We start from the raw sequence: 27044 nt of genomic DNA, 5'->3' as shown, positions 1-27044 counted from the left end.
GCAGTGACAGACCTGGACAGGTACTGCCCACAACAATGGAATCAAGCAGTTGTAAGTAATCATTAGTATCAGTCACTTTGTTATTATGTGATTATTGTCTAGAGACTAGCTCAGCAGAAGATCTAATCCAGGGTTACTTACTCTAGCTTGCTTTATATCCCTCATCAGTGTGTCACTCTGCTGTCATGAATCTGCTCTATAACAGAGACCCTCAGTTACCAAAAATAGGACACATTAAAAAAAAAAGGAATATGTGTGCAAACATAAAGAAGAAAGCGGCAACAGTGCCTTCTCTGCTGCGACTGCTTGGCCGCTCTACATGCGGGAAATCAAAGTGTGTTCTCATTCTCACTGCAGATGAAATGCAAATGACACCGGAGGCAGCATTCGTACAGCAGCAGCACCTCTGCAGTTGCCTGAGAGAACTGCAGTGTTACAGACTCACTACAGTTGTCTGCTGTGTGTATACACTGGCAGTATTTTCACAAGGCTGAGTCGCCTGCTCATGTGCATTTGTTTTTACAGAGAGATTCCTTAGTTATTACTGCCAGACTCCCTGCATATTTCTGGTAATATAATAACTTTAATTATAATTAATTTAGGAAACTCTGGTAACATTTTGATCCATGTTTCTTATAAAAATTCAAATGTGTTTACTGTTGGGGAGGATTAGAGGGAGATGAGATTATACTGCCGCCCCTGAAAAGGCTCTAGGCTTTGTGTATGAGCTATGTAGTACACGCTGGCATATTTAACAACAGAAGGCATATCTGTGTTCACACCTCTTTGAACAAACATATTCAGTAACCTAATATTTAGACGAATTCACAGTAATAACAAGAGAATTTGTTTTCCTGTTTCTTTAAATCTTGAAGGCAACTGTAAGTCCTATTCTCCGCAGCCAAAAAAAGCAAAAAACAAAAAAACATGGAAAGATCGTGTTACAGAGGAGCTCAGCATTCAGCGCATCCAAAAATAAGAAATGAACACCTGAACATCAACACCTCCTCCTGTGCCTGCTAGAGACACATCTTTCCCAAAGACACCCCCCCCCACCACCACCAACAACATCACCACCACCACCACCACATCCCGCCCCCACCTAATTCGACATCAGCTCGCCACCACGGGGATTTGGCTCTGTAGCTCACGCGGTTGCTAGGAAACAGTGACAAGAAGCCTGCCTCTTCGAGCGCCTGTGCGCACTGGTGTTGGGTTTCATAGCGGTCCAAACAATGACTCATTCGACCAGCCATCCGCCTTTCTGCCACTGTCAAAATCTGTGTCAATTACACGCCACATGAGTGTTTTGATCAGTTTGTGTTTATCTTTATCATAGTGACCTAGAAAGACTTCACCGATGCTCCATCCCAACACCTTTGTTCTTTGATATGTTATATCACTGTTAATATGTATTTTGTATGACTGCAATGCAAATTAAGGAGCAAACAAACCTTTACACAAAGATAGAGCTGATACTGCTTTAGAATTAGCTCCTTTTTATTTTATTTTCGTCCACAGCTTGTATGAGCTTTTCATTTATTCATTTTTTTATTCCAACTATTAAAAATGAGTTCATGGGGCATCCTGGTGGCCTGGTGGTGAAGATGCTACCTTCACAGTGCAACCATCTAACAAAGGCCGAAATGCAAATCAATAAATACATTAATTAAATAATCAAATCAAATCAAATCAAATCTTCAATGCAATCTTCAATGCCAATCAGAAATGCAGATGTAAATATTTAGGTCTGTACTATAACCCCACTGACATCTTTTTTAAATTTTATCTCAGCTTTTGTCCTGCTACACTAAAGATTTTTTATTTATCAGTTAACTTAATTTTCCCTTTCTCAGTTATTTGAGCAGGAAGTTTAACTAATGTGGTCTGATCAATGGCAGTCACTTTAAGTCTACTGCAATTATGAGTTTTGTGTAAAAAAAAACACACTTTTTACTTTTTTAAACATTTTTTTTACGAAGTTGACCTAATTTCCGCAAAGTCACTCTCCGGCGAAAACCAGGAATCTTCAAATTTTGTGATTTTTGTCGGACAAAAGTCTTCCTTTATAGGTTGAGAAAATTCTCCCGCTTCTTACAGTTTAATAGCCTATTTAATTATCTGAAAAGGCAATGCCGTGAAGTGGTATAGGTTGTTTTCTAGTAAAGAAAAACGTGATACAGTACTCTAAACCATTTGGATGCACATAAATGAATATGGCAGCAATGATGCAGAAACAAGGATTCAGACATATCTCCACAATGGCTCAAAATGGTTCAATATAGTCTCCGATAAACATGGCCTATAACTTGGCCTGATTAATCAATCGGGAGTGCCTAAAGAACAAATGATCGCAATAATTCTTATTCTATTTAAACTACAGTACAAACAGCCTCAGTATCCCAACTTGAAAAGTCTCCCTGTCAGCTTCTCCACATCAAACTGCAAAGAGTTTCAGGTAGTTAACAAAGCCTCGGTCTGGCAGCCATTTGCCTCTGCAGGAAAATTCTCTGAACCACTTTGCTACTGTTGAGGGAGAAAGACTGAGGAAAAATATAATGCAGCTTAAACCCTGCAACAACTTCTCTGGATCCTATCCCAGATGCTTTTAAAATGGAATCCAGTTAACTACAGAGGATGAATTACTGGCTGTTTTCCTCACCGCCTCACTTTCCTATGACACTGAAAACTGCTACTTTGAAACATCACCCGTAAGTAACCTCAATCCCTTAGTGCTTAAGAGTTTCTAGTAATTTAGCCTCATTCTCCTCTAAGAGAAATTATTATAACAGCTTGATTAATACAATAATTGTATTTTAGGGACACTTTCACATGGTACTGAGACAACACGTAAGTTGTAAAAATGGAGAAGACCATTTCTCATTTTCAGTGCTTTTAGATTTAGGAATGGCTGCAATCCCTCTGTAGTTCAGCTTGTAAATCTTTAGATTGAAAATTGAATCTCGGTCCTTTCAGGAAACATTAATCCTGCTGCTGCTCACTCGACTTGAATCATTTTGTCATTGATTTTTTTTTTTTCATTGATCATTGCTCCAACTCCACAGACTGATCATACCAAGACAGCGATGCGGCCGTCGGGCCAGCAGCTGCATCCTTCACCCCATGCCTACAGCTCCCCAGGGAGTGTTTGGGCGGCTTGACATTTAGCTGTAATTGAATTGCATTCTGCCCCCTTGTGGATGTTGATCTGTAGTCGGGGAAGCGTGAGGTGGTTTGACGTCCAACTAATCTCAAATGGTGAGTCACTGCGGAGTCATTTTCCCAAACCTTGTTCACAGTTGTCGATTAATGTGTGCAGCTCATCTTGTCAAACTTGCACAGAGACGCATTTCATGGTCCGTAAGAGGTAAGAGCTGCATTAAATACCAGTTTCTCTCGAGCTCTAGATGTGGAGATCTCTATCAGATTCATTCTTATTACAACAAATCAAAAATGTACTGCAAATCGGTCATATCATGAAGAAAGCATAAAAATTGTACTGACAATCTATGACTACATCTCTTTATTGAAGCTGCACAAAATTAAAGCCATTTATCAGCCGAGCCAACAAACAGCAGTGAAATCAAAGAGCATTTAAGTATTAATCTTTTCAAATGGCTTTTTTAATAGCAGTTGAGAGGGGCTGGCGAGGCTACATTAGCACTACTGATGAGGGGGGGTATGAGATAAGCTCTTCAGGTTGATTAGACTCTGTTTTAATCTATTATGTTTAATAGACTTGAATAGACACGATCTCAGTGGTCTCTTGTCAAAATGTGCTAAAGTGAGATAAAATGCCTGCTTGACTCAACATGACGTAGGTGTGTTCCACAAAACTAAGGATCTAATATAATATAATATAATATAATATTATATAATATAATATAATATAATATACCGAGTTTTTGAAACCCTGTGATGTATCAGTCTTCAGTTTCTTTAATTTTGAGCATTTCCCTCCTGAGTTCAACGTGCAGAGCAGACAGAGCTGCAGTGATGTAACACTGCCATTGAAAATACCCTACCTATATAAATGAAAGCCAATGTAAAATACAATTTATTTACAAGAAAATATTGTAAAGATGAAAGAAGGAATATTCTGACCAAAAAAATCTTAAATCGAGGTCCACTTCCAGATTTGGTGTTTTGAATGTCAAGAAATGACTTTTCAAGCTCAGAATTATATTTTTTTTTTGCATATTTTACTACATTTTCATAGAGTTTTTATAAGAAGTAAATGTTAGTTAGACCTCAAGGATACTCACAGTGCATTTTGGTGAGTAACGCTGAAACAAACAGAACCTTTTTTTACAGGAAAACCCCTCAGGGCACATTTAACTGACAGCGACCCTGGCGACAAAGCAGGCAAACAACAAGCAGAAGCCCAAACAACTGCCATCAGTTTTGATCCAAATGATGCTAAATCCTGATTGGCGTAGGGGAGGTACGTGACATCGGTCCTATACAAAAAAAGCACCGACGGAAATCTTTCACGTGAAATGACAAAAACTGTTTGGCAGAAAAAGACCCCAATGCTCATAGTAAAAAGGTGATTGAGAAAATCTCTAAAGACATCAGTCAAGGACAGTTAAAGCTCAAAAAAAAAAGAAAAAAAAGAAAAAAAAGAAAAAGCTCTTCAATGAAATCCGGTTCTAGGACTATATAAAAATGATGTCGCCGCCCTCGGCTCCTCAGGCAGTAATTTTAAAGTCTGGACACTCTAATGGCATCTAACGTTGGCTGTTAGCAGCAATAATATACAATGAGCCTTTACAGGCCATACGGTAACAGCTGCTGTAATGTCCTTATGATAAAAGAAAGTTTAAAGGAGAGTTAGGGTCACTTTGGATCGATAAGACCTGGAACCACAGCCAGACTCATAATAGTACTAGAGCCTCAGGATGTCACTAAATCTTACTTTGACACATTGGACTTTGCCAGATGGATTTTCTCTAATGATCAGCAGGAGGTGACACGAACAGGTGATGGCATGCTGCGTGTGTGTGTGTGTGTGTGTGTGTGTGTGTGTCTGTTTGTGTTGATACGTGTAGTTCTTACCTCAGGAGCCAAACGGCAGCACTCAAACAGAGTGGTGCTGTCACCGCTATAAGCTGACGTGTCACATCTCCAGGGAGCTGCTTCATCACCTGTGACACAAAAAAAAAATTGGCCGAGGCGTCTATGTGGACATGCTGCTGTATTGTGTCACCGTGACATATTATATGGTCTGGTCCGCTTCTGCTCTGTGAGGATGCCCAGTGAACACCCACACCCCCACTTTGGGTGTAACACAATAAGCAGTCAAGGAATACCCACTTACGTCATGCAGTCGATTCACATGGAAGACGTCACAATATATTTTATTTTACTTAATATTACAAAATGAAATAATAGTAAAGAAAGATAAGTCATTTTATTTGAAATAACTTATAGTATGTTACTGAAATTGGAGCCATAATGACTTCAGAATAAAAGCAGAGTCTGCTGTATTTAAATTTGAGTACTTGCAGAAATTTTAATTTGTGTATACACAGTTACAATCCTTCTTACTGTCACTGCCTCTTTAGTTTATTTTTCACTCTGTCTATATTTGTTTATCCGTAGGCTCTACATACTGTATATCGATATGCATTTCTGCTACTCTTTGTCCTATGGACAGATGCCGAAATGCACATACTGGTACTGTGGGCGGTGACAATGAAGTTAAATCAAAATATGCTATTTCAAACGATCCGATCTGAAGTTGAGCTAAAGTTTCAAGGTCAAGTTTTTCATTTCAGTTTGTCTTTCAGGTATTGGGATGAAAATGCAGGTGCAATAAAACATCTGACTACGTTCAAATACAGTGCAAATACAAGAAAGATATTCTATATCAATGTACTTATACACATATGTACAACCGTTCAAACAGTTCTACATCCTTGCTCTTTGAGGATTCCAGGCGTTTGGTCATAAACCAAAGGGATGGACAAACTGAAATTCTGACATGGTGATGGCACTGAATGAAAAGTTGTGGGCTCAACAAAGTTATTAGGATTCATTGTCTTGGGATGATGACATTTACATTTACATTTACATTTATTCATTCGACAGACGCTTTTATCCAAAGCGATCTACATGTGAGGGACACTAAACACTAAAGCTTCAGTAACGTAGGAGACCTCGAAGTGAGGGCTAAGTGTTAGATCTATTTAAAACAGAGTGCAAGGGGATCAGGTAAAGAAGTGCACCGAAAGTGCACAGTAAGCGCTAGCCAGGCTGGATGGGGAGTGTTAGAGATTCTCGAAGACAGAGAGCGACGCCCCTACTCTGATATTCTCATGAATGTCCGCACAAAATTTTCTGCCAATCCCACAAGTAAATCTTGAGATATTGCACCGGATTAGTGAAGACTTTGACCTGCTGGCGGTGCAAGAGGAAAGGTTAGGACTTAGAATGGAAAATTACAGTTACATTACATTGATCTCTGAGACCATCTGCAGATGCTGAATTAACCTTACAGAAAGTCAAGAGTTGACTCTAACTGCCTCATTTAACAGAAATTGCCACCGCAGACTTAACTAAAGAGGCTTCATCCTCTGGGAACCACGAACGTCTGTACAAAGCTTCACTACAGTCCACCCAATAGCCCCTGAGATGGATTGACATTGCCACTGCTGTGGTTAAACACGATGTAAGGCAAAGGTTTAGGTTTATGTTTGTGTTTGTTTGTGGTGTGCCCTAAGAGCTGAGTAGCTGTGGGGTATTCAGCAGTGTGAGATTTTAATCACTCATTCATTCATTCATTCATTTTTGTTTTAAATGAAAAACCTCATTAACAATATAATTCGATTTTGTGGCTGATGCAGACGCTGTTTTTGCATCACAGCGGGGGCTGTCATCTTATCCCAAGAGAGGGAGATGTTTTGTTTGTTTGATTAAAGGATATGAAGTCAGGCCATTAAAAGTCTCCTATCAAAGCTTTGGTGAAAACTGTGTAAACTGTGATGAATAATTCAAAGACAACTATCATTTTACTTGAGATTAGCTTGCTAGGTTGCCATGGTAGGAATTCGTGTATTATTTATAAGCAGTGTGAGTCTGACTGTAAGGCAGTTTACAGGCTCTCAGCTGTTTTTAGATCTGTTCAAATGGCGAGGATTAAACGTGGTGTAATCCATGGCAAACAAAACAGTGTGTCTGAGCTGCGTGCTTACCTCTGAATGAGAAGCAAGGAGCTACACTGCAGTGTTGTAGACCATGTAATGTAGCATAGGGTTTGCAATGGAGGGGACGATGCTGACGGAAGGGCAGGAGAAGCCACAGAAGCGAGTGAGGTTCCGCGTGGCTTCGGGGAACAGCGGCCGGGTGCTGAAGGAGATGTTCAAGGATGAGGGGCCTTCAGACTCCCTGGATTCTGACTGCACCAGCAGCTCTGACGCCGAACGGGCCAGTACACCCTCTACAAGTGGAGACGCGCACGGGCACCCGTACGGCTACCTGGGCTCGGAGCTGGATGACAGTGAGAGCGAGCCGGATGATCTGCTCATGTACGCTGGGGCCACCAAGGACTGGATGTTCACCACCAAGCGGGTCAACATACTCAGTAAAAATGGGACTGTGAGGGGGGTCAAGCACAAAGTCAGCGCAGGTCAGACGCTGTTTGAAAACCTTCCCAGCTCCAACAGTGTAAGTAAATCTGGTTGGGCTCAGTCTTGTCTGTGTAATATGATGTGTTTCATAAACCCCCTTTTTTTTTTTTCTTTGCGAATGGTTTCAGCTCTTGTTCCCCTCAGTTTGAGACCCTGTCCTCAAGTCTAGTTACAGGTAGGCGCTACATGTAGGTGTGTGACTGGGATAAAAGCTCACAATAGAGGACAAGGTCACAGAGCAATTAAAGATTAATGATGCATTTCGTTAAGAGTTTCAAGAGAAACTAATCAGGTTAATGAATTCTTTCTAGAAACCTTGCAAAAAGGACTGTTTGTTATTCTGATGTAAGTCTTGGCCCGTATGCTGATGCAAAGGTAACATATAAGGTCATGTTGAAGAAACTGTCTCTCTGCTGAGTGGTATTAGGTGGAGACACAGCGTCACTGTGGACTAGATAAAGCTTCTCATCATGATTAAGTGAGATTATCTTTTCTTTTAGGGTGACGTTTAAATGCTTATCAAGGTGAAGCAGTGTGGTCTGGTCCCAAAGGAAAACTTGGATGTTTCTGGAGGTTTTGTCAATTTAAAAATCACCTTACATGATGACCAATTGTTATGCCAATGCCTCTCACATTTTCCGAATGCTTTCGTCTTACTTGCTTGAGGTAGATTTATTCCAACACAATGAACGTGTGGTTTTAATAATTAAATAATGTATTTATCACTGCATGGTGATGCTGTGCAGAGCTATCGACTCAATCCACACTTCCACCAGCAACAGCGTTCAATAAAAACATAACTTTGACAAATATAAAAAATTGAATGGACTAACTACAGTATCTCAAGTAATTTTAGACTCTCTGTGCAGTAAATTGATTTCAAAACTCTGTTGAAATAAATTGAAACCAAAGGAAGCTGCCTGGAAGAGAGGATGAATGCATTTAAAGTATAAAAATCTATGATATATTTTGGGGAATTTCTTGAAAGCTGTGCAGATAATACATAACGTGTTGTAAAATGGTTAAAACCTGTGGTAGCACTTCTAATAAGGCACCTTTTATACAGAGTTTATAAGTCATGACCTAATAGTAACACACAGCCACCCAAACACAGGCCTGGGAAGGGTGTGGTTACCGTATTTTGGGAAGTCATTTGGTTGATCTGATCGTTGTTAGCCTCACAAATCTGTGAGTGTAAAGTTTTTTAGGGCCAAGTATCACTGTCATACTGTGCTTAATTTATAACAGGACTGCATACAGAACTTTTGAAAAGATTTTTTTTTTTTTTTATCATTTTTACCATGTAAAATGGATACTATCTTTGTTCTTAACATTTTGGTTCAGTATCGCTTTGACTAATTTTAACCTTGACCTTGCAACTTCAAAGAGTATTGATTCAAGAACAGGAACCTTTTATTTTGGGTTTGTCAAACATAAGAATAGAGACTGTAAAGTGTGTAAAAATTCTACCATCAGTACTGATACTACTAGTAATACTACTATGTAACAATGTGACTATGCTTCTCTTAATGATATGTATGGTGCCTACTTAGATTTCATGTCATATTCTGCATCGTGCTGCCGCCGGGAAGCATCTTAACATAGTTAATCTGAACCTTATGGGTAGAAACCAATAGAAAAGGCAAGTGAAAAACGCAGATATTAAAGGAAACCTTGTGTTTTCTCCCTCGTAGATGGAGTTATCGCTTGAGTTTGGGCGGATTGTGATCTACACGACGAGTTTCCGTGTGGTGAGGACCACCTTTGAGCGCTGCGAGCTGGTCAGAAAGATTTTCCAGAACCACAGGGTGAAGTTTGTGGAGAAGAACATCGCCCTGGACAGCGAGTACGGGAGGGAGTTGGATGATCGGTGCAAGCGTGTGGGCGAACCTCCTTCATTACCAGTCGTGTTCATTGATGGACACTACCTTGGGGTCAGTTGTTAGTAATGCTACCTTATGATATCTGATGTCAATATCTTGTACATCCCACACTGAGTTGACTAACTATTGAATTTGGGCTTTTAACTTGTTTTGCAGGGTGCTGAGAAAATACTCTGCATGAATGAATCAGGAGAGCTTCAAGATCTTCTGACAAAAATTGAGGTCGGTTTTTCCCGGAGTTTACCTTTGAAATCACACTATGAATAACCGACCACGTGATTTGACACATACTGATGTCTTATTATTCACACATTTCCTGTTAGATTTACTGAACAATGTCATGTATCCTTTGTAGCACATATAATATTAACGCTTAGTGTTAGTCCAAAGCCACTAGGATGAATACAATGCAAACAGGAGCAGTCATTTCCCCTCACTAGTCATGTCATCAATAAAACATGACCAAACTGCAATGTTAAAGATGCATGCGCATCGATAAGTGACCATCAATAATGGAGGGCTTGTTATTGATTCTGCTTCCAACACATTTGTTGAAACCCACCAACGCAGAGCACGTCGCTCTGTGGCACAAACTGAGATTGTGTAGACTATTTTTATGTTTTACACTGAGCTGCAGCAACTTCAGTCACACAAGCACCGGCCCTTTCTCAGGCCTCGGCTTTAATTTGGAGTTTAGACCCAAAAAAAGTCCTCATGACTGAACACAAAGCAGAGTGATGACATTCAGGCCATGCATCCCAGTCACTGCAGGCAATTAAAGAGGTATGCAGCTCTGAAAGGTCACGCATTCACCAATCAGCCCAGAACAGGCCAACAACATGGCTCTAGTGTGTGTTTGCGGTATATCTGCAGAGTTATACACCAAAAAAAATCCCACATTTTGAAAAATATGCTTACCTGCTTTCTTGCCAAGAGTCAGATGGGAAGATCGACATCACTCTCGTCTCTCTGCTAAATATGAAGCTACGGCAGGGAGATCGCTAGCTTAGCTTAGCACAAAGACTGGAAACAGAGGGAACCAGCTAGCCTGGCTCTGTCCAAAATCAACAAAATACATCTACCACATGTACCTCCAAAACTCACGGTTATATAGACTTCGTTATATACAATATCTTGTTTGTGTAATCGATGCAGAAACCAAAGTGTAAAAATGGAAAAATTGTGGTTTTATTGGGGGTTAATGCTGCATTCATGCAATGTTGATTAAATGGGAAAAAGAAAAAAACCTCATTTTATTCCAAGATGGGGGTGTTGACACGTGGTCGGCCTCACTGCTGGCCTTGTGATCACATGATTTAAGTAGCTTAAATTAGGCTAGCTGATTATGCAGTGTTATGAATGTTCTGTGGATCTCACCAAGTAGGAGACACAAGCCCCAGCGTCTCTGACTCTCTGACTTGGAATCACAACTCAAGCGGCTGACTTGAGCAGTTTTTCTTACTCGATTGCGATCGGATCGATAAAACTTCAAAGCAGCATACGTGCTACAGTGACTTTCTGGAATCTCCGGAGTTGCCGGTGTCCTGGCAACCTCAAGGTGAACACGAGACCCCAAGGGAGTAAACTGTAACCGCTCGCAGCCAAGAAATAGTCCACTACATAACCCCCCACAAAACCACAACTTGTCGCTTTTACACTTCAGTTTTTGTACAGATTGAATACCTTAGATATCACGTGTTCATTAGTGAGCTTTAGGAGTGCTGGTGCACCCATTTTCTTACCTTTGGACAGAGGTCCAAAGGTAAGAAAACAGCTGTCTCCACCTGTTTCCAGTCATTACGCTAAGCTAAGCCCACCGGCTGCTCGCTGTCATTTCATATTTACTGTACGGACGTGAGCGTGGTATTGACCTTCTCATCTAGCTTTCAGCAAAGCCAGAGAAACTACGAAACTACTAATTTAGACTTTAAGTTTAAAGTTAGTCATTCAGACCAAATTAAGATGATTTAAAAACCTTGTAAATCCAAAAAAAAAAAAAAATTGGGAGAGAGAGAAAACAGTTTGTGTTACACATGAAGATATTTTGGCTGTCATTGCCTAATGTTTGATAATCTTATGTGAAAAATATAATCTATGCATTTCCCTAGAGGGTACAGCATCCCCAGACGTGCCAGACCTGTGGGGGCTTTGCCTTCATCCCGTGCCCAATGTGCCATGGCAGCAAGATGTCCGTATATCGCAACTGCTTTACGGATTCCTTCAAAGCCCTAAAGTGCACTTCTTGCAACGAGAATGGTCTGCAGCCCTGCGTGAGCTGCAGCCAGTGAGGACGTAACGTGCCTGACCCAACATCCTCACTTCCATCTCTGGGCCCTTACACAGGACCCCGAACTGGACTGCAGCACAGCCAGCGTAATGAAACACGGCAGGACTCTTCTTCCATGGCCATTGTTAGTTAAAAAAAAATAAAAATAATAGAAAAATAGATAAATAAAAAAAGGAATTTGTAATAAATAAAATCTGTGAATCTGTGGATTTTGTATCGATGCTATGGGTATATTGAATCTCCATCTAATGCGTGATTTGAATATGGTAATTGATTATGATCTAAAGCAAAAAAAGATCCGTTTTCTCCCGGTAGATTTTTCCCATTTAAAAAGTGTCTGTCCGGGTCTGCGGACACGTCTGTGCACGGAGGAGCCACGCGCTGGCCCCACCTCCGGTGAACTTAAGCTTGTTAAAGAATGAGCGAGGAGGCTCCTTCATTAACCGTGCTCTCATTACTAATCCCACATCAGACAGAGTTAAGGATAACGGACACTCGGGACAGAGAGGGAAAGTCAAAGGGGCTCAGTTTGCAACCAGTGGAAGGCCTGAAACTGGATCTTTGTTCACAGTGGAGCACCCAACATCCGTCAAACCTGACATAAAAACGTAACATTTATAGGAAAGTACGACAGGCCCACACTTAAATTCAAATAAATCAAGGGAATCAAATTAATTTTAGATGTTTTAATAGTTCTTTATATATGTATGGTCTCTCAGAAGACGTACGCACAATCACGCTCAGTGGCCTGTTCAGTAACAGCCCCAGTCCGTGCCGGTCGTGTATTATCATTGCATTCAAGTCCCGGAGCTACACGTCCGATTATCTGAAAAATAATTACCCGGGGATCTTTTTGTAAAGCCCAGAAAGTTGTTTAACAAGACTCACTGCAGTTCTTAAGATATTTCCAGAAAAACTTAAAAAACAAATTCTGTCTGCTGCACCATAAAAAAAAAAGATTTTTAACCTGTTTCTCAACTTTCAAATCCGAATAGCCAGAAACGACATAACCCCCTTGCTCCTCCTGTATGAAAAAATAAATATATCCTGCGGCTCCAACTAAGGATTACTTTCAGTTTTGGCTGATCTGCTGATTATTTCCCAGATTAAATCGATGGATTATCTTGCCCCAAAAAAAAAAAAAAACAGAGAAAAATCTCCATCACAAGATCCTAGAGCAAATGTGAGGTCGTGAAATGACCACAATGCGAGGGCCTAAATTATGACTAATTGCTGTAGGTCTAAGATACAGCAATATAACTAATAATGACATTTTTAACTAAGACCCAAATACAAACTGAGGGAGGAGGCACAGTGTGTCCTTTGTGGTAACCATCTTTGGAAAACAGAGTTGCAGGTTCGCAATTTGGGAAATGGATTAACAAATCTATTTAATTTTGTCACCCAGCAAATACAATATCGTTCCATCCGGATCGTGGGAAGAGTCTGAAATGATTCTGGAGATGCTCGTGTCCGGGCAAAGCTTCCGGATTTCTCACGGAGAGCCGGGCATGTTTTTTTTTTTTGGCTCCGTGCCTCCAATGCACCGAGATGCAAAAAAAAAACCGGGGCCGATCCAGAAGTGAGCGCAGTGCAGCCTCACTAACCGGTTCAATGATGTCCTGGCCGCTAAAGGACGCAGGGCGGCCCGGAATAACTCAGCCAGAGGAGAACTTCGAGTGTCCCAGTTTTTCTTTCAACCACAACAGGCAGAACATTTCGGTGTCTGACTTGCCTCGGCGTGGAAATCACAAGACCAAGTCACTCTGTTTCCAGCAGGGTCCTGCAGATTTTTCTTTTTTGTTTTGTTTTTGGTTTTTTTTTGGGGTGTTTTTAGCGGATGATGTCATCTGTCGGCTGCCGTCCGAGGGGTCAGGGAAACGTAGCGGCCGAGCAGCTCAGCTCTCTACGCCGTCATAGCCCTGTACAATGCTGCTTGAACGTGAGAAGACAAGGCAGCACTGTAAAGAGGCTAAAAGCGTAGAGCAGGGTGGTGATGGTGGTGGTGGTGGTGATGGTGGCGGCGGCGAGGACGATGCTGATGCTGACGCTCATCCGCCATGAAGACTTCTCCTGCCATCTCACACACACACACACACACACACGCACACACACCACCTCGATTGTTCTAGATGCTCGTGTAGTGGTGACTGACAAAGCAACCATGTTGATTTTTTAGAAAAGGAAAAAAAAAAAAAAAAAAATCGGAAACGCTCACGCACACACACACGCACGCACGCACGCACGCACAGACGCCAACAGGCACATGGTGCGTAAAGCTGAAAAAGAGGGGGTTAATGAGGTTAGGTTTTTTTTTTTGCATGGGCAGCGGGAGGTGATTGCACTGCTGCACACAATCTCGTTTCTTTAATCCGGTCCCGTACGGAAGAATTATGGGGTTCCGGGGTTTTTGTAACCACGGGCTTGCGGTTGGTGGAGGGGAGGTTGCATGGAAAAAAAAAAAAAAAAAAAATCTGAGACCCCACAACTGTGCAGGTTGACTGCGCCCCCCTCTGTAGGCTGCGGGAAATGAAAAAAACAACAACAAAAACCCCAACAAAACAAAACACGAAAACGGCATGCATCGAAAAATGTCAGCTACAAAAGCAGCTACGTTTCCTTTTTCTTTTTTCTTTTTTTTAAACGCCTCTTGCAAAACCTACTCATTTATGCCAGCGAGAGCAGCGACGTGATGTGCAGAAGGCTGCGGAAGGACCGGAGATGTGTTTGGTGATCTCCAGACGTGACAGGCGCGTCTCGGCGCATGCTTTTTTATTTTTTTTTAATTTTACTTAATGACAATGAGCCGAATCAGCCAGAGGATGTTTCTCGGTTTTTTTTTTTTTAAATCAACGTGCACAAGCGAGCCTTTCTCTCTCCGAGGAGAGGAGACGTGTCAGGAGATGAGATGGGCAGCGGCACTGGCACAACCGACCTGGGAATGGTATGACGAGACACGACACCGATACGCGCGCAACACCCGAAACGCTAAGACAACAATCAACGGTGGAAAAACCTGCAGTGGCGTTTGTCCGTACTGACTCCGCTCCTCCGGCCTCGGCGAAAAATTATTTCAGTCGAGTAGTCTGGCGTGGTCCGGCCGCGATGCTGTGCGTAATGTTTTGAATGGTCGGTCAATGCGCAGACTGGTTGGAAATGACTGTTTTTATTGACGTCAGCGTGCAGGCTAGTGCGCGCCCCCCACCCCCACCCCACACTCTCTCTCCCTCATCCCTACAACTGCACCATCTAATGGACTTGGGTCTACATTCCGGTGAACCAGCAGAGCTTCAACCAGGAAACAGGCCCCCCCAATCCAAAAAAACCGAGGCTGGCTGTCCCAGATGTGGTCGAAAATGCGTCAGGATCTTGAGTGGAGCGTTTTCCCCAAAAAAACCTACAGGCGCCATTCATTCCTCCTTTGGTGTTGACGGCCCTGGCAGGAGGCTTGGAGCTCCCACTGGACCCCGAACATGGCAACGATGGCAGCCATAATAATATAATCACATAATACACAGGAATCACTGTTGTCATGTGGCAAAATGCTAAAGTAGAAGAAAACAAACAAAGAAATCCAAGCCCAGGACAGAAAAGGAAAGCAAAATAATTTAATAAATTATTTCAGATTTATTCCAACTCTTTCCACAGTGGCAATATTGTTCTAACCAAAGGTAAATAGTACATTATTAACACCTTCACAAATATATATAGCCACCCTCCCAGGAAAGATGAAATGACTCCAGCCCACCTCCTGGAGCATGGTAAGATGTTTAGCAGGCAGGTGTGTCTGGTGCTGCAGCTGTGGCTGTGTGCTGACTGTAGATTCAGAATGAAAACGAAAGCACAATCGCTCTGTGTTTGAAACAGATTATTCAGCAGAAACGCCGAGGAGGAGATTATTCACTTGGTATTTTGGTACACATACTGTCCAGGCTGACACCCTGAACGGTTAAGACAATGCCATTTTGATGCTGACACTCTATTGAAAGCCGGTTTTGATAAGGGGCTGGTCCATTTGTGTTGTACCACAGGCTGCTTATTTACACGGAGCGCATCCTCCTGCACTTCATCTTTGGAACAACACAAATCATTCATCTGCTGATCAGCTGCCGACCTCGCACGACAAAGTCACTAAACCTCAAATTTGGAGAAAACCGCAGTTCGGATGTGGAGCTGGCAAAGAGAAGGCAAGTGACAGAATAGATGCCACTGCCTATAATATCATGGAAGGATGTTCAGACTTAGTATTTGACTTTCTGCAAAGACAAAAATGTCCAAAAAAAAGGCTAATTAACAGATTTGTTAGACTTTTAACTTGTCTTTGCAATATCACCGGAATATGACACCCTGCGCTCTAATTTTTTTTTTTCTTGCATAAGCTGATGCTCATTAAGTGCTACTGTATTAAACATCAGTTCACTCCTCAACCCTATCATACAAATCAAATGAAAAGTATTAACACCTTTGACTTTGCATATTTTTCTGTAATAGCAATCACATCTACTCATCACATATTTTCTGTCTTCATCAGAGACCCTGCAGCAGCATCCTGCCATCTGCAGCTGCTCAACATTAAAAGTAAAAAAAAAAAAAAAATCTAATATTGTTTAGCAATTAAATAAGTCTAGTTTGAATATGTAGCTCTGAGGTTTCCTTTGTACTAATGAAGGAATCACTATCACTGTGGTTAAGCACAACATTAAAGTACAAGTTTAGTAAGTGATACTGGTCCTGTTCATGATTTTGTTTTCGTCAATGAAATCCAGACACATCCATGGAGGAATGTGAGTTCGAGCAAACAACCAGAAGACCGAGCTGTCTCGTCTGTGTGAACTGCAACACAGATTTAAATTTCTCTTAACACTCAAGGAGACTGATGACAGCCCTTAGTCTTTAACCAAGAACATTCATCTGGCAGGTTGAACTCTTGGTATCACTAAATGAAGTTCAAGTAACACAAAGAAAGCTCGATCGTCGCTCAGACATTGTCCTCGAGTACGGTTTGGGACTACAGACTACGGTACGATTTGATGACTTGTTCAGAGATGGACGCTTGTTTTGAGGCGGTCAGAACGGGTGGCAGATTGTGGAGGTGGACTCGGTCCTCCTTTCACCTTTTCTTCTCTGTACAGCAGGATGTTCCCCTCAGCAGACACCAGTGAGTATTATAGTATCTCCAAGTCTACGTGACGAACCTCTGGGTTACGTTGCTATGGAGGAACGAAACAGAGTTAGATACTAACCTGTCTGGCAATGCTTATAAAATGCCTTGGATATGCAGATTAGTTCTAATAAATATCCAGTTTTCTAGGCATGTTGTAGCATCATCGAGACAACGATTTGGACAAGTTTCATGTTTCAGTACCTTGAGTTCTTTCTCCAAGCGGTCCACCTCAGCCCCCAGGGTGTCAATGATGTTCTCCCCGTGTTTCAGCATGAAGTTCTCCAGCTCCTCGGGAGTCTTCACCTGCTGAATGTCCTGCAGAGAGAGAGAGAGAGAGAGAGAGAGAAAAAAAGCTGGCGCTTAACTTTGTCAGTAAAGATACAGGTAAAGATACACCTGGATGCATGTTGGACACAGCAGAAGCAAGAAAGGCACAAAACAAATAAATCCTGACAGACTGAAAAAGAACTTTTGCAGCTACAAGTCTCAAGAAAGGAATTAACCAGCTTCAACAAGAGAAATCATGTCAGTTCGTCCAAATGCCTGTCGTAAAAAATTAATGATCTTGAAGGCTCCAAATGGTCTGAAGCTGAAGAACCAAAGTAACTATTATACCAAAAATGCCATTATAACCATTTTTACAAGACACTGTATTAACTGCAGTCTGAGTGATATTGAATTAGAAAGATGATCTACAGGTAAATAAAAGTTTATAGTGGTAGTAATAATTTATAGGTAAATTATGAAATATTGGCACAAGCACGGAAAATAGAAACTGGAATTATCCTTTACTGAAATTTTAAAAAATCTGCAATGGATCTGTGGTTTAGCATAACGGTTCATGTGTGTGTCTTTAGCAATAGCTTGTGAGGAACGGGCAAAGTCAGAGTCCTAATGGGTTTTTTGTTTTTGTTAGAACAAAAATACACGTTTACCACCCAAACCACAATAAAAAGAAGAGAACTGGAGAAAGTTTCAATCAAGTAGAAATATTAAAAGGAAAAAAATGAAGAGCAATTCTCTTTTTGACAGCATGAAGAGAAATATTTGTACTAAACTGCTGTTGAACAACAACAACAACGGAAAAAACTTACATGAAGGATTTGGTCAATGTCTTGTTTTTCCAGGTACGACCGTGTCACCACTCGGCCATCAAAGTCAACTTCAGCCTTGAAGCGCACTTTACTCAGTCCCATATCAGTGGCCTTCACGTCGTGGATGGCCCTGCTCATAATAAAATAAAGCCTATCAGGAATTCTCCAGGGGGCACAGGTAGAGAAACTGTCCAGCTTTGACTCTCTACTGGATGAGACGGTGGATTTCAGCTAAAACACATAATGTAATGCGAAAAGCTCCTTACAAATGTTAGAATGAAATTTACAATGAAACTGGTAACAAACAGGGTAATTTGCCAGTCTTGAAAAGTCTTTAAAAGCACTGATTTCAGTTTCCTAAAAAAAAGGGAAAAAAAAAAAGGCAAGTCTTAAATTTCATTTCCAAGGGTCTTTCATTTTTTTTCCAGGATGCCTTGGGCAGTAATGTTAGTTAGAAAATGTTTGTCTGTGATTTTAGAAGAAGCCAACTCAAAAATCTTGAGTCTAGACCACTGGTGTTATGTAAAATTCATATGTAGACCTTGAATACATAGGTTTTTTCTTCTTTTGTTGGTTAATCACTATGCCCATTCATCCGTCCATTTTGTGCTGCTTATCCAGGTCATGTTTAATGATTAATTAATGATATTATTATGAATTATTTGGAAAGAGTGACAAATATGTGCTATAAATGTCAATAATTTCATGCACTAGGTAAATAATTCCGGGCCATTACGTCCTTGCTGGCTGTCATTGATATCTTTCAAACTTTAGCAGGTATGACCGTAAAACAGGTATTAAACTCCTTTCTATGTGTTATTAAAAAGGTCTTTAAATGTCTTAAATTTAACTTCGTGAACCTTGCAAAAACCCTTTACAAGATCCCAGTTTTTAATTTCTTAAAGCAAGGTTTGTAACTCACGCTTTCATGTTGCGACTGAGGCACTAGATTGAATCACTTTGCACTGCCCTGTGTCCAGCTGGCCCCAAAGACGTTGGCATGTTAGATCACGTGGACCCGGCTCACTTGGTGATCAGTGGATTTAATTGCATTCACATGAATGATTCTAGACCTGACATCAACCACACCCGGTTCATGTTTTACAGCCGCGTGCGTGTGCGCGTGTGTTTGTGTGTGTGTCTCTCTCTCTACACAAGAGTGTGCCTGTGCATTTGCTGACCTTACAGCGGGGTCGTTCTCCAGGAACTCTGTAAGCTTCTGTACGCGTTCGGCCTGTATGGAGCGTCCCAGCAGGGCCTCCGTGTTACTGTAGATGAGGAAGGCTGAGACGGTGCCCAGCAGTGTGCCCACGCCAAGAGAGCCCAGACTGTCATAGTAGGGGTTCCCTGGGACAACACGGGCCAGAGACGGAGAGAGGAAAAGAAATTGAAAGAAAGAAAAATCAGCTAAAGTGTGGAAATCTGGGTGATTGCCAGCATTCAAATTAAAGAGCAAAGTACAAAAACACAACAGAGAAAAAAATATCCCGAGGGCAGTTTATCTTACAAATATAAGACTAATAAATCAAAGTAGAGATAAAGAGGATAATATAAAAAGAAGCAATATAAATGTGATCTTATCAATTGCATGACTTAGAACAATAGAACAGATTGAACAATGTGAACAACGTCTCTGTGTCTTTTTGTTTACCTGTGAGTGAGGTGAGCCCCATGCAGCCAGCAGCCAAGATGACTCCTAACACAGCAGCGGCGTCCTCCAGCAACACCACGTTAGTACTGGGGTCTCGACTCTGCATTACTGCACATATAAACATACAACGCAAGACCACATTTGCCCCCGAACTCACAAGCTGCTTGTACCCACATCACAGCAATTTGGGATTTATCCTCATAACATTTACATTTGTTGTCAGAAATGTGTCCTCAGCCGCTAGGTGGCTATCTGATTCCTTACTTCCCAAGATAGATAGATGAGCTAAGTAAAGTGACACCTGATCACTACAGATAATGCCAGGTTTAAAAGGCGTCCAGGGCATTTCATGACGCACATGTTTTGGTTTGTACATACCATATTCATAAAAAGACGTTCCTTGCTGGTGGGCGCTCTTCTTTATCTCATTGATGGCCACTAATAAAGTGGCTGAGAAAGGAAAATGGAAAGTGATGTTTAAATACAAATTACACTATCCCAGTCAGAATATCATCAAAGATCTATCGGTTCATTTTTGTAACCCACCTCCTTCAGACACCAGAGAGCCCGCCAAAATACAGTAAGCCTGTAATACAGAAATGTAACATGATGGATCATTATTATCCTTTAAATATCTTGTATAACCGTTGATCCCGACACTCACCCATAACAATGATTCGATGGGCTCCGGGTGCAGCAATCCCATGATGCCATGGTACCAAGAGAGGCCTGCTCCCATCATAAAAATGCCCACGCCACTGATGAGGGAGGCGATGTAGCGCATGTTGGAGAACCCATACCTGAAAAACACAAAAGGGCTCTGTCAGAGCTGACATTTAGGGCCACCATTATTTTGTTAATTATACACACTTGCACACACTGCACACGCTGGATGCCCTTTGCAAAGTTATAAATCTGTAAACCGGCGACATCTGTCAAAAATCATCTCCATTTTATAAGTTTTTATCTTAAACAAAGTGTGTTGAATCCAATATTGACAAGCCAGTAAAAATACTGGAACTGTAGCCAAAACGATTTCTTTACGTTACTTATACTCTTTGGTGCTGAGATGATTCAATATCCTTTGGTGTGGTGCTTACGGGTGACCAGCGTCCGGGTTGCGGACTGACTGGCTGATTCCCAGGGCGAGCAGGCCCTGGTTGCAGGTGTCAGCCAGAGAGTGGATGGCCTCGGAGAACATGCTAGCGGATCCGGTGTAGACCCAAGCCAGGAGCTTGAAGAAGAAATTCAGCCCATTGCTGAGGACAAAGAAAACAAGTGGATGAATCAGATCTACCGGGACCACATATCCAAGAGGCCCAGATTTGACAGGGAAATTTTGATTTGGTCTGCTCACACTTCAGTGGGAGAAAAAAAAAATCGTCACTTATAGGCAGGAAAAAAAACGCCAACTGAATTTACAACAAACAGTTACTCTTATTTATAAATCGCTTAACTTTTCTCTTTTTGGTGCAAAATTTGCAGCAACTGATTCACGGCTTTCTACGCTCAGACCGGACATCTCCTGTAATGAGCACTTAACTAATCGAGTCCAGTGCGTCTCCGTGCACACTCAATGAAGGAAACAGTCTGCTGTTCATGTGACTGCACATGTCCTCTAACGCAATCATCCTAATCCAATAGGCCAGAAGGACCTCATGTGAGACAAGGTCCCATGCAGTTCCCACTAGAATATCTAAATCTCTTAGAAATATCCCAACTGACTGTAGGTCTGCTGTCCACACGCAGGAGTATCCTGTTTTGGAAAATTTTTAACAAAGATTTTTGTTCAGTTTTACCAAACGCTGCACTCCGATACCTCTACGACATACTGTATGTAGTAACCCTGCTGCGACCAGACTTGTAGTTTCTCTCTCTAATCCAGTGCCTCCCACTGTGTGCCGCAGCTCAGTAAAGTCACCGAGAACAGGAAGATCTCGTAGCCAAACCAAACCGCATTCAGGGAAACTGGTGAGTGTATGAAAACTTACATGCAAATAGCGACCATGACCACCTTCCCTGGCCCTTGTAGAAATGTTGTCCTCTTGCCTGATCGAGGCTTTATGAAACAAAAAAGCGTAAAAAGCAAAGAGGAATTCTGATTATTAGTAAGTAGAAAACAAAAAAACAAAAAAAGAAATTGGGTAGTCAATCAGGATGGTGGCGCTCTGATATTAGTCAACCACATACCAGTTATGTTCCCAGTAAAATAAAATGATGGGAGAAATGGGCTTCAGACATAAAATAAAAATGTTTGGAATTTCCAGTCCTGTGGTTAATATGCAGTGTATGCAGCTGACTTTATCTCATGAAGTATACTCTGTGGATACTCTGGAAAAACAAGCCAGCAGAGTATAGAATATACCATAACATGCCAGAGGAGTGCAGAACAGTGCAGTATGTACAATCATTTAAATAACATCAGCATTGTACAGTAAAGAGAGGAACTGTATGAATGACAACAGCTAATGCCATTGTCATATAGATGCAGTGACCTCTGTAACAGGAACAAAGGTCACGCAAGCACCACCTGCTGTTATTAGTGCAACTTACACACGGTAACGGGACGATCCGCATTACTTTCTCTTTCACATACAAAACACGACTTTGCAGACTTGATCATACTATCAGACAAAATGGCAGGGCAAGACTCGACGCACTCACCTTAGTGTTTCCCCAGAAGTCTTTGTATTCTTTCAACAGCTGTTGATTCCGAAAGATATCTGGAGGTCAGTGAATAAAAGATACAAAAATAAAACTGTGTCAACAAAAAAGTTCACCGACCAAAACAATCAAGAACAGCTGAGAAACAATAAGGTAAGAATATATAAATGAGTTATACAAATATTCACTCCACTTCTACAACTCTAAAAATATGAGTTGAGCTTGGTTGTAATATTAAAGAAGTAATCTGACATTTTGGGAAAAATACTTATTTAGAGCTAAAATCTGTCGATTATTTGATTAGTTGATTGAAAGAACGTGAGTCGCCAGCTATTGTGTTAATCGATTAATTGTTTAAGTCAATTGTAAAGAGAGATTAAATGACATCACCTTGTGTCTACGAAATTGTGATGGGAATATATTAGTTTTCTGACCAAGCAATTAATCGATTAATCGAGAAAAATAATTGGCAGATTAATCGATAATAAAATGATCATCAGTTGCAGCCCAACACTTGTTTGCTTTCTGGCAGAGAGTCAGACGAGTTGATAGATACCAGACTCATTTCTCCAGCATCCGGTTAGCTGAGCTTAGAATAGCAGATTGGAAGCAGGGGGAAACAGGTAGCCTGGCTTTCGCCCAAGGTAACATAATCTCTGAATCTCACTGATTAATCGATATTCTCATGTGACTCTTTGTCGGAAGGTAGATAAGCCTATTTCTCAAAAAATGGTGAACTTTTGCTTTAGGAAAAAAATCTTCAGCATTATTGCATGTTCACAAAGATGCACATGCAGCCAGGAAATATAAAAACCTACTCTCTTGATACTCTCTCTCCACCTCTTTCCTGAGTTTCCTCTCTCGGGCGAGAGCCTCATGGCTTCCCCAAACGTCTAGTGCTCTGTTTGGCAGAAATAAATTAAACAACAAAAGTTAGATGAAAACTGGTGGTTTGAGCAAAAATGTGTTGGAAGACATACATGGTGTCAAGCAGAACGGTTTAGAACTAACTTGGCCTCGACGTCTGACCGCAAGAACACAGTGAAAGCCTCTGTGTCGTCGTGGGGGCTGCGTCTTCTGATCTTCCGAAGTTGCTCCAGATCACTGTGAACACATGAGGCGACGGGGTAAGAAAAGGATGTAGGAAGACCTGTGTTAAATGATCTTAGGCAGTCTCACATCAGTTAATCATAACAGCATGTCTACTGATTAACTCAGAGGAACTTGTGCCGCGGTCCTGGTCTGCCAGTATCTCAGCTAACACTGAACAGGCAGATGATTAATTAATACCATTCATTCAGCTAGGCTCTGATATACAGTTAAGTGTTGCTGTAGACATTAAATTAAACATAGCACGTACTCACTTTGGGGAACAGGAGTTACCTTGGTTTGAGGCAGAACTCATTCATGGCTCTGACTGCAGTGATAAAGTTGTTCTGAGTGTACTTGGGTCCATATTCCCTTTTTTTCAGGACCGCCCGAACTGCGTATGACGAAAGGGAAATTGATGATACAAGGTTTTTATCCGCACACAACAGTCCTCAATCTTCTGCAAGCCACATTCTGAAGAACGTACTAAAAATATAAGGTAAAGGCAGTGAGTATTATCTGAAATCTGTTTAATGTGAGGGACGCACAAATGTTGATCATTACCTTTCACTTGAATCGTCTCAACTTTACTCAGCCCCTGAGGTTTGAAACCTAGACAGACAGAGATAAATGAATCAAGAAAAAAGCAAAGAATATTGTAAGTGCAATATTCTTTGCTGCGGTCTGCTGGGGCAGCAGCATCAGAGCCGGTGACACCATCATCACGGAGAACATTTAGCATGCCCCCCTTGACCTGCTGGTCAAACAGCGGAGCACTCTCAGTGAGAGACTTCCTCAGCTCTGCTGTGTCAACAAACGCTACAGGAGGTCATTCCTGCCAACTGATATAAATATATATATATATATATTTATATATATAATATATTTATATATATATAATATTAATAATATATTCAAATAAATATATATTTATTTATATATATGCAATTAATCTGATCTTTCAAGGTATGTGCAGTTCTATATCTATCCACCCAACTTGCACTAATGTTGATCAGAGAGGCAAACTAAAGCTAAATAATTCTTCTGGGAGATTTTTACATATTCCACAACATCTCAACTTGTTTTCTGGTTTGAGTTGACACGGAATGTAACGAGACAACAGTTTTAGCCGTTTTACAAGGACAGATAGTAAATATAATGCAACACAACATGCTAAGAACAGACAGACATTGAACATCTCAACAACATCTGCAGTGGATATGGAAACATTAGTTTGTCACCTAATGAAGGTGGGGTAGCTTTTGCAGCTCCGGACAAGACCGTTTCTGCCGATGGAGCATCACCTGATGTTGATTTTGGAGGACCATCTTTACTGTTGCCGGAGGTAGTGCAGTACTGCGCCTTGCCCAGTCCTAGAGAAGCAACTCGGCAGTCTGGAAGGCTGAACCACAGGCTATGTATGCCTCCACTCTGCCAACCTGTGCAACACAATGTGTGACGATTGTAAGCTTTTCTTTTTCTTCGATACCGCTGCATAGTAATCCAACGCTGGGTTTCAAGAGAAAGCAGAGTAGAGCTTCAACTAACGATTAATTTCATGCTCGATTCATCTGTTGATGAATCGCTTAGTCTGTAAAACATCAAAAAAGCAGTGAAAAATGCTTATCACAACTTCCCAGAGCCTAATGTGACATCTTCTTATTGCTTGATTTGTTTGATCAACAGCCCAAACGATTCATCAATAAAAACAGTATAATAATATTAATAGTACATACTATAAAAAAGTAATAATTTTCTATCGATCGACTAATCAATTAATTAACAAATTGTTTCGGCTCAAAAGCAGAGTAGAAAGCCTCATAATGTGTCACAGATGTGGCTGGAGCTAACGTCAAGTAGTCCCTGGATATGCGCCTCGCTCACCGTAGCACAGCTGGGGGAACCTCGGCGACCGTTGTGCCAGGGACCCTCTGTGATGCAAGGAGACCCTGCAGAAGACATGCCATGGTCTGTGGGCCAGGCTGGGGAACATCCTCGCTGTGGCGGGGCTCGGCGATGAAGAGCAGGAACTCGCTGTGCAGAGTCACAGACAGCCGGTCAGTGTTGTGTTAGTCGCCTGCTTGTCACCTTAACCCAGTTCAGACAGATTAACGCCGACTCATCGCCTCTCCACATCTGACAGAATCATCAAGGACAAAGGTCAACATGGCCACGAACAAACTCAAATGTTGGCCAGAGCCGACATTTGCATCTAACTGAAATGCCTGTCATTGATAATCACTCGGCTCGTGTATTAATGCACTCTGCCGGCTAACGCTAAAGCTGCTACAGCTACCTAGCACCGTAGGCTAACATCGTTAGCCGACGCAAGTAACAGGTGCTGTTTAACATTTTAATTTACTCAAAAACAACTGCAGCTGACGAGTGGGTAGATTTACATGATGTTATTCAGAAGAGCCAATACCTTTCTATGGTGATGTTTGCTCTGCATAGTGTGGATCCATTTTGAAAATCTATGACCAAACCGATGGTAACGGAGACACGGTAACTGCTACAAACACACACACATACACACGTGACCTGTGACACACGACTGACGTTGACGCTGTTCTCGTGAGAGCGTAATGCGTTTCATTGCTATGTCAACTCCTATCGCGATATTATGTAAACCAAGGTCACCACAGACTGTATATACTGTAAAAATCTATATATAAAGCATGTTTATAGATATATAAATATAAAATTAGTAGGTTTATATACAGTCTGTGGTTCGGACTACTTGTTGTCCCAGACTTCAGTTTACGCTAGGGCCATATGTAGAGAATTAATCATTTAATGTGAAAAAAAATCTTAAAATACTTTTTGTTAAACTGATTTGCCAGTGGTGGGAAAAGTATTAAGCTCCTTTACTTAGGTAAAAGAGGCAATATTGCGATATAAAATAATCCATTGAAAGAGTTGTGCATATTAAATCTTACAATGGTTAGTACAGAAGCCTTACAGCAAAAGTTAAATATCAAAAGTAAAAATACTCAGTGTGCAGCAGAGTGGCCCCTGTCTGTGTAGTATTAACACATACTGTATATTATATAACTGGATTATTATTGCTTATTAACATAACATCTAACCTGAATTTTATTATTTCGTTGTTGTGTAAATGGATGCGACAGAGTTAACTAATTAAATCCTGTTTGGTAGTTCAATCTACTGAACAGGGTAGGTTTGGATAGACTTACCCATGGTATAGCTATAGGTCTGTCTTTAATCTCTGTTTTTTTTCTGTTATAGTATTTTTATTTTTAGACTTTATTTAGTGTATTTAGTTATTGTATATAATTTAGCCTTTATTGCATTGTTTGTTACCTACGTCATTGTTTTGTGATTTATGTGAAGTGTGAATTTTCCTTTGGAAATAATAAAGTACAATGTCAAATTGAGTAAAAGGTAAACTATCACCTTCTGAATTTTATTGCAGTAGAAATATAAAGTATCAGAAAATGGAAATACCCAAGTAAAGTACAACAAATTTGTACTTAAGTACAGAACTCGAATAAATGTACGTAATTACTTACCACCGCTACAATATTGTGAAGGTCTCTATTAAACATTTATTCACCAGT

At 41.1% G+C, this 27044-nt stretch overlaps 2 protein-coding genes across 5 annotated transcripts; one reads left to right on the top strand and one right to left on the bottom strand.

Moving 5' to 3' along the window:
- Window positions 1-7263: 7263 nt before the first annotated feature.
- On the top strand, window positions 7264-11802 carry grxcr1a (glutaredoxin and cysteine rich domain containing 1 a). Its single transcript, XM_040120436.1, has 4 exons — window positions 7264-7668; window positions 9326-9565; window positions 9671-9736; window positions 11623-11802. The coding sequence occupies exons 1-4, from the start codon at window positions 7264-7266 to the stop codon at window positions 11800-11802; spliced, it is 891 nt and encodes a 296-aa protein (XP_039976370.1).
- Window positions 11803-15432: 3630 nt separating this feature from the next.
- slc30a9 (solute carrier family 30 member 9) lies at window positions 15433-26023 on the bottom strand. 4 transcript variants are annotated; one of them, XR_005706622.1, is made up of 19 exons: window positions 25889-26023; window positions 25348-25599; window positions 24705-24902; window positions 24028-24075; window positions 23758-23857; window positions 23386-23478; window positions 23193-23275; window positions 22375-22433; window positions 21702-21769; window positions 20811-20969; window positions 20375-20510; window positions 20257-20296; window positions 20089-20160; window positions 19711-19818; window positions 19241-19406; window positions 18060-18189; window positions 17167-17280; window positions 16916-17011; window positions 15433-15617 (listed from the first exon to the last, which is right to left on the bottom strand). XR_005706622.1 is itself a non-coding variant. In XM_040120413.1 (18 exons), exons 2-18 carry the CDS (start codon window positions 25454-25456, stop codon window positions 16967-16969), a joined length of 1728 nt encoding a protein of 575 aa, XP_039976347.1. In that variant the 5' UTR covers window positions 25457-25599; window positions 25889-26023; the 3' UTR covers window positions 15433-16966. The 4 variants fall into 4 exon arrangements, 3 of the variants coding, with proteins under 3 accessions (XP_039976347.1, XP_039976349.1, XP_039976348.1); XM_040120413.1 differs by having other exon boundaries at window positions 15433-17011; XM_040120415.1 differs by having other exon boundaries at window positions 15433-17011; window positions 25348-25551.
- Window positions 26024-27044: the final 1021 nt, after the last annotated feature.

The sequence above is a fragment of the Xiphias gladius genome, chromosome 23, assembly GCF_016859285.1.
Source record: "Xiphias gladius isolate SHS-SW01 ecotype Sanya breed wild chromosome 23, ASM1685928v1, whole genome shotgun sequence".
Taxonomy (NCBI): domain Eukaryota; kingdom Metazoa; phylum Chordata; class Actinopteri; order Istiophoriformes; family Xiphiidae; genus Xiphias; species Xiphias gladius.
The sequence above is the reverse complement of the archived record's forward strand: the minus strand, read 5'-3'. Positions and strand labels throughout refer to the sequence as shown.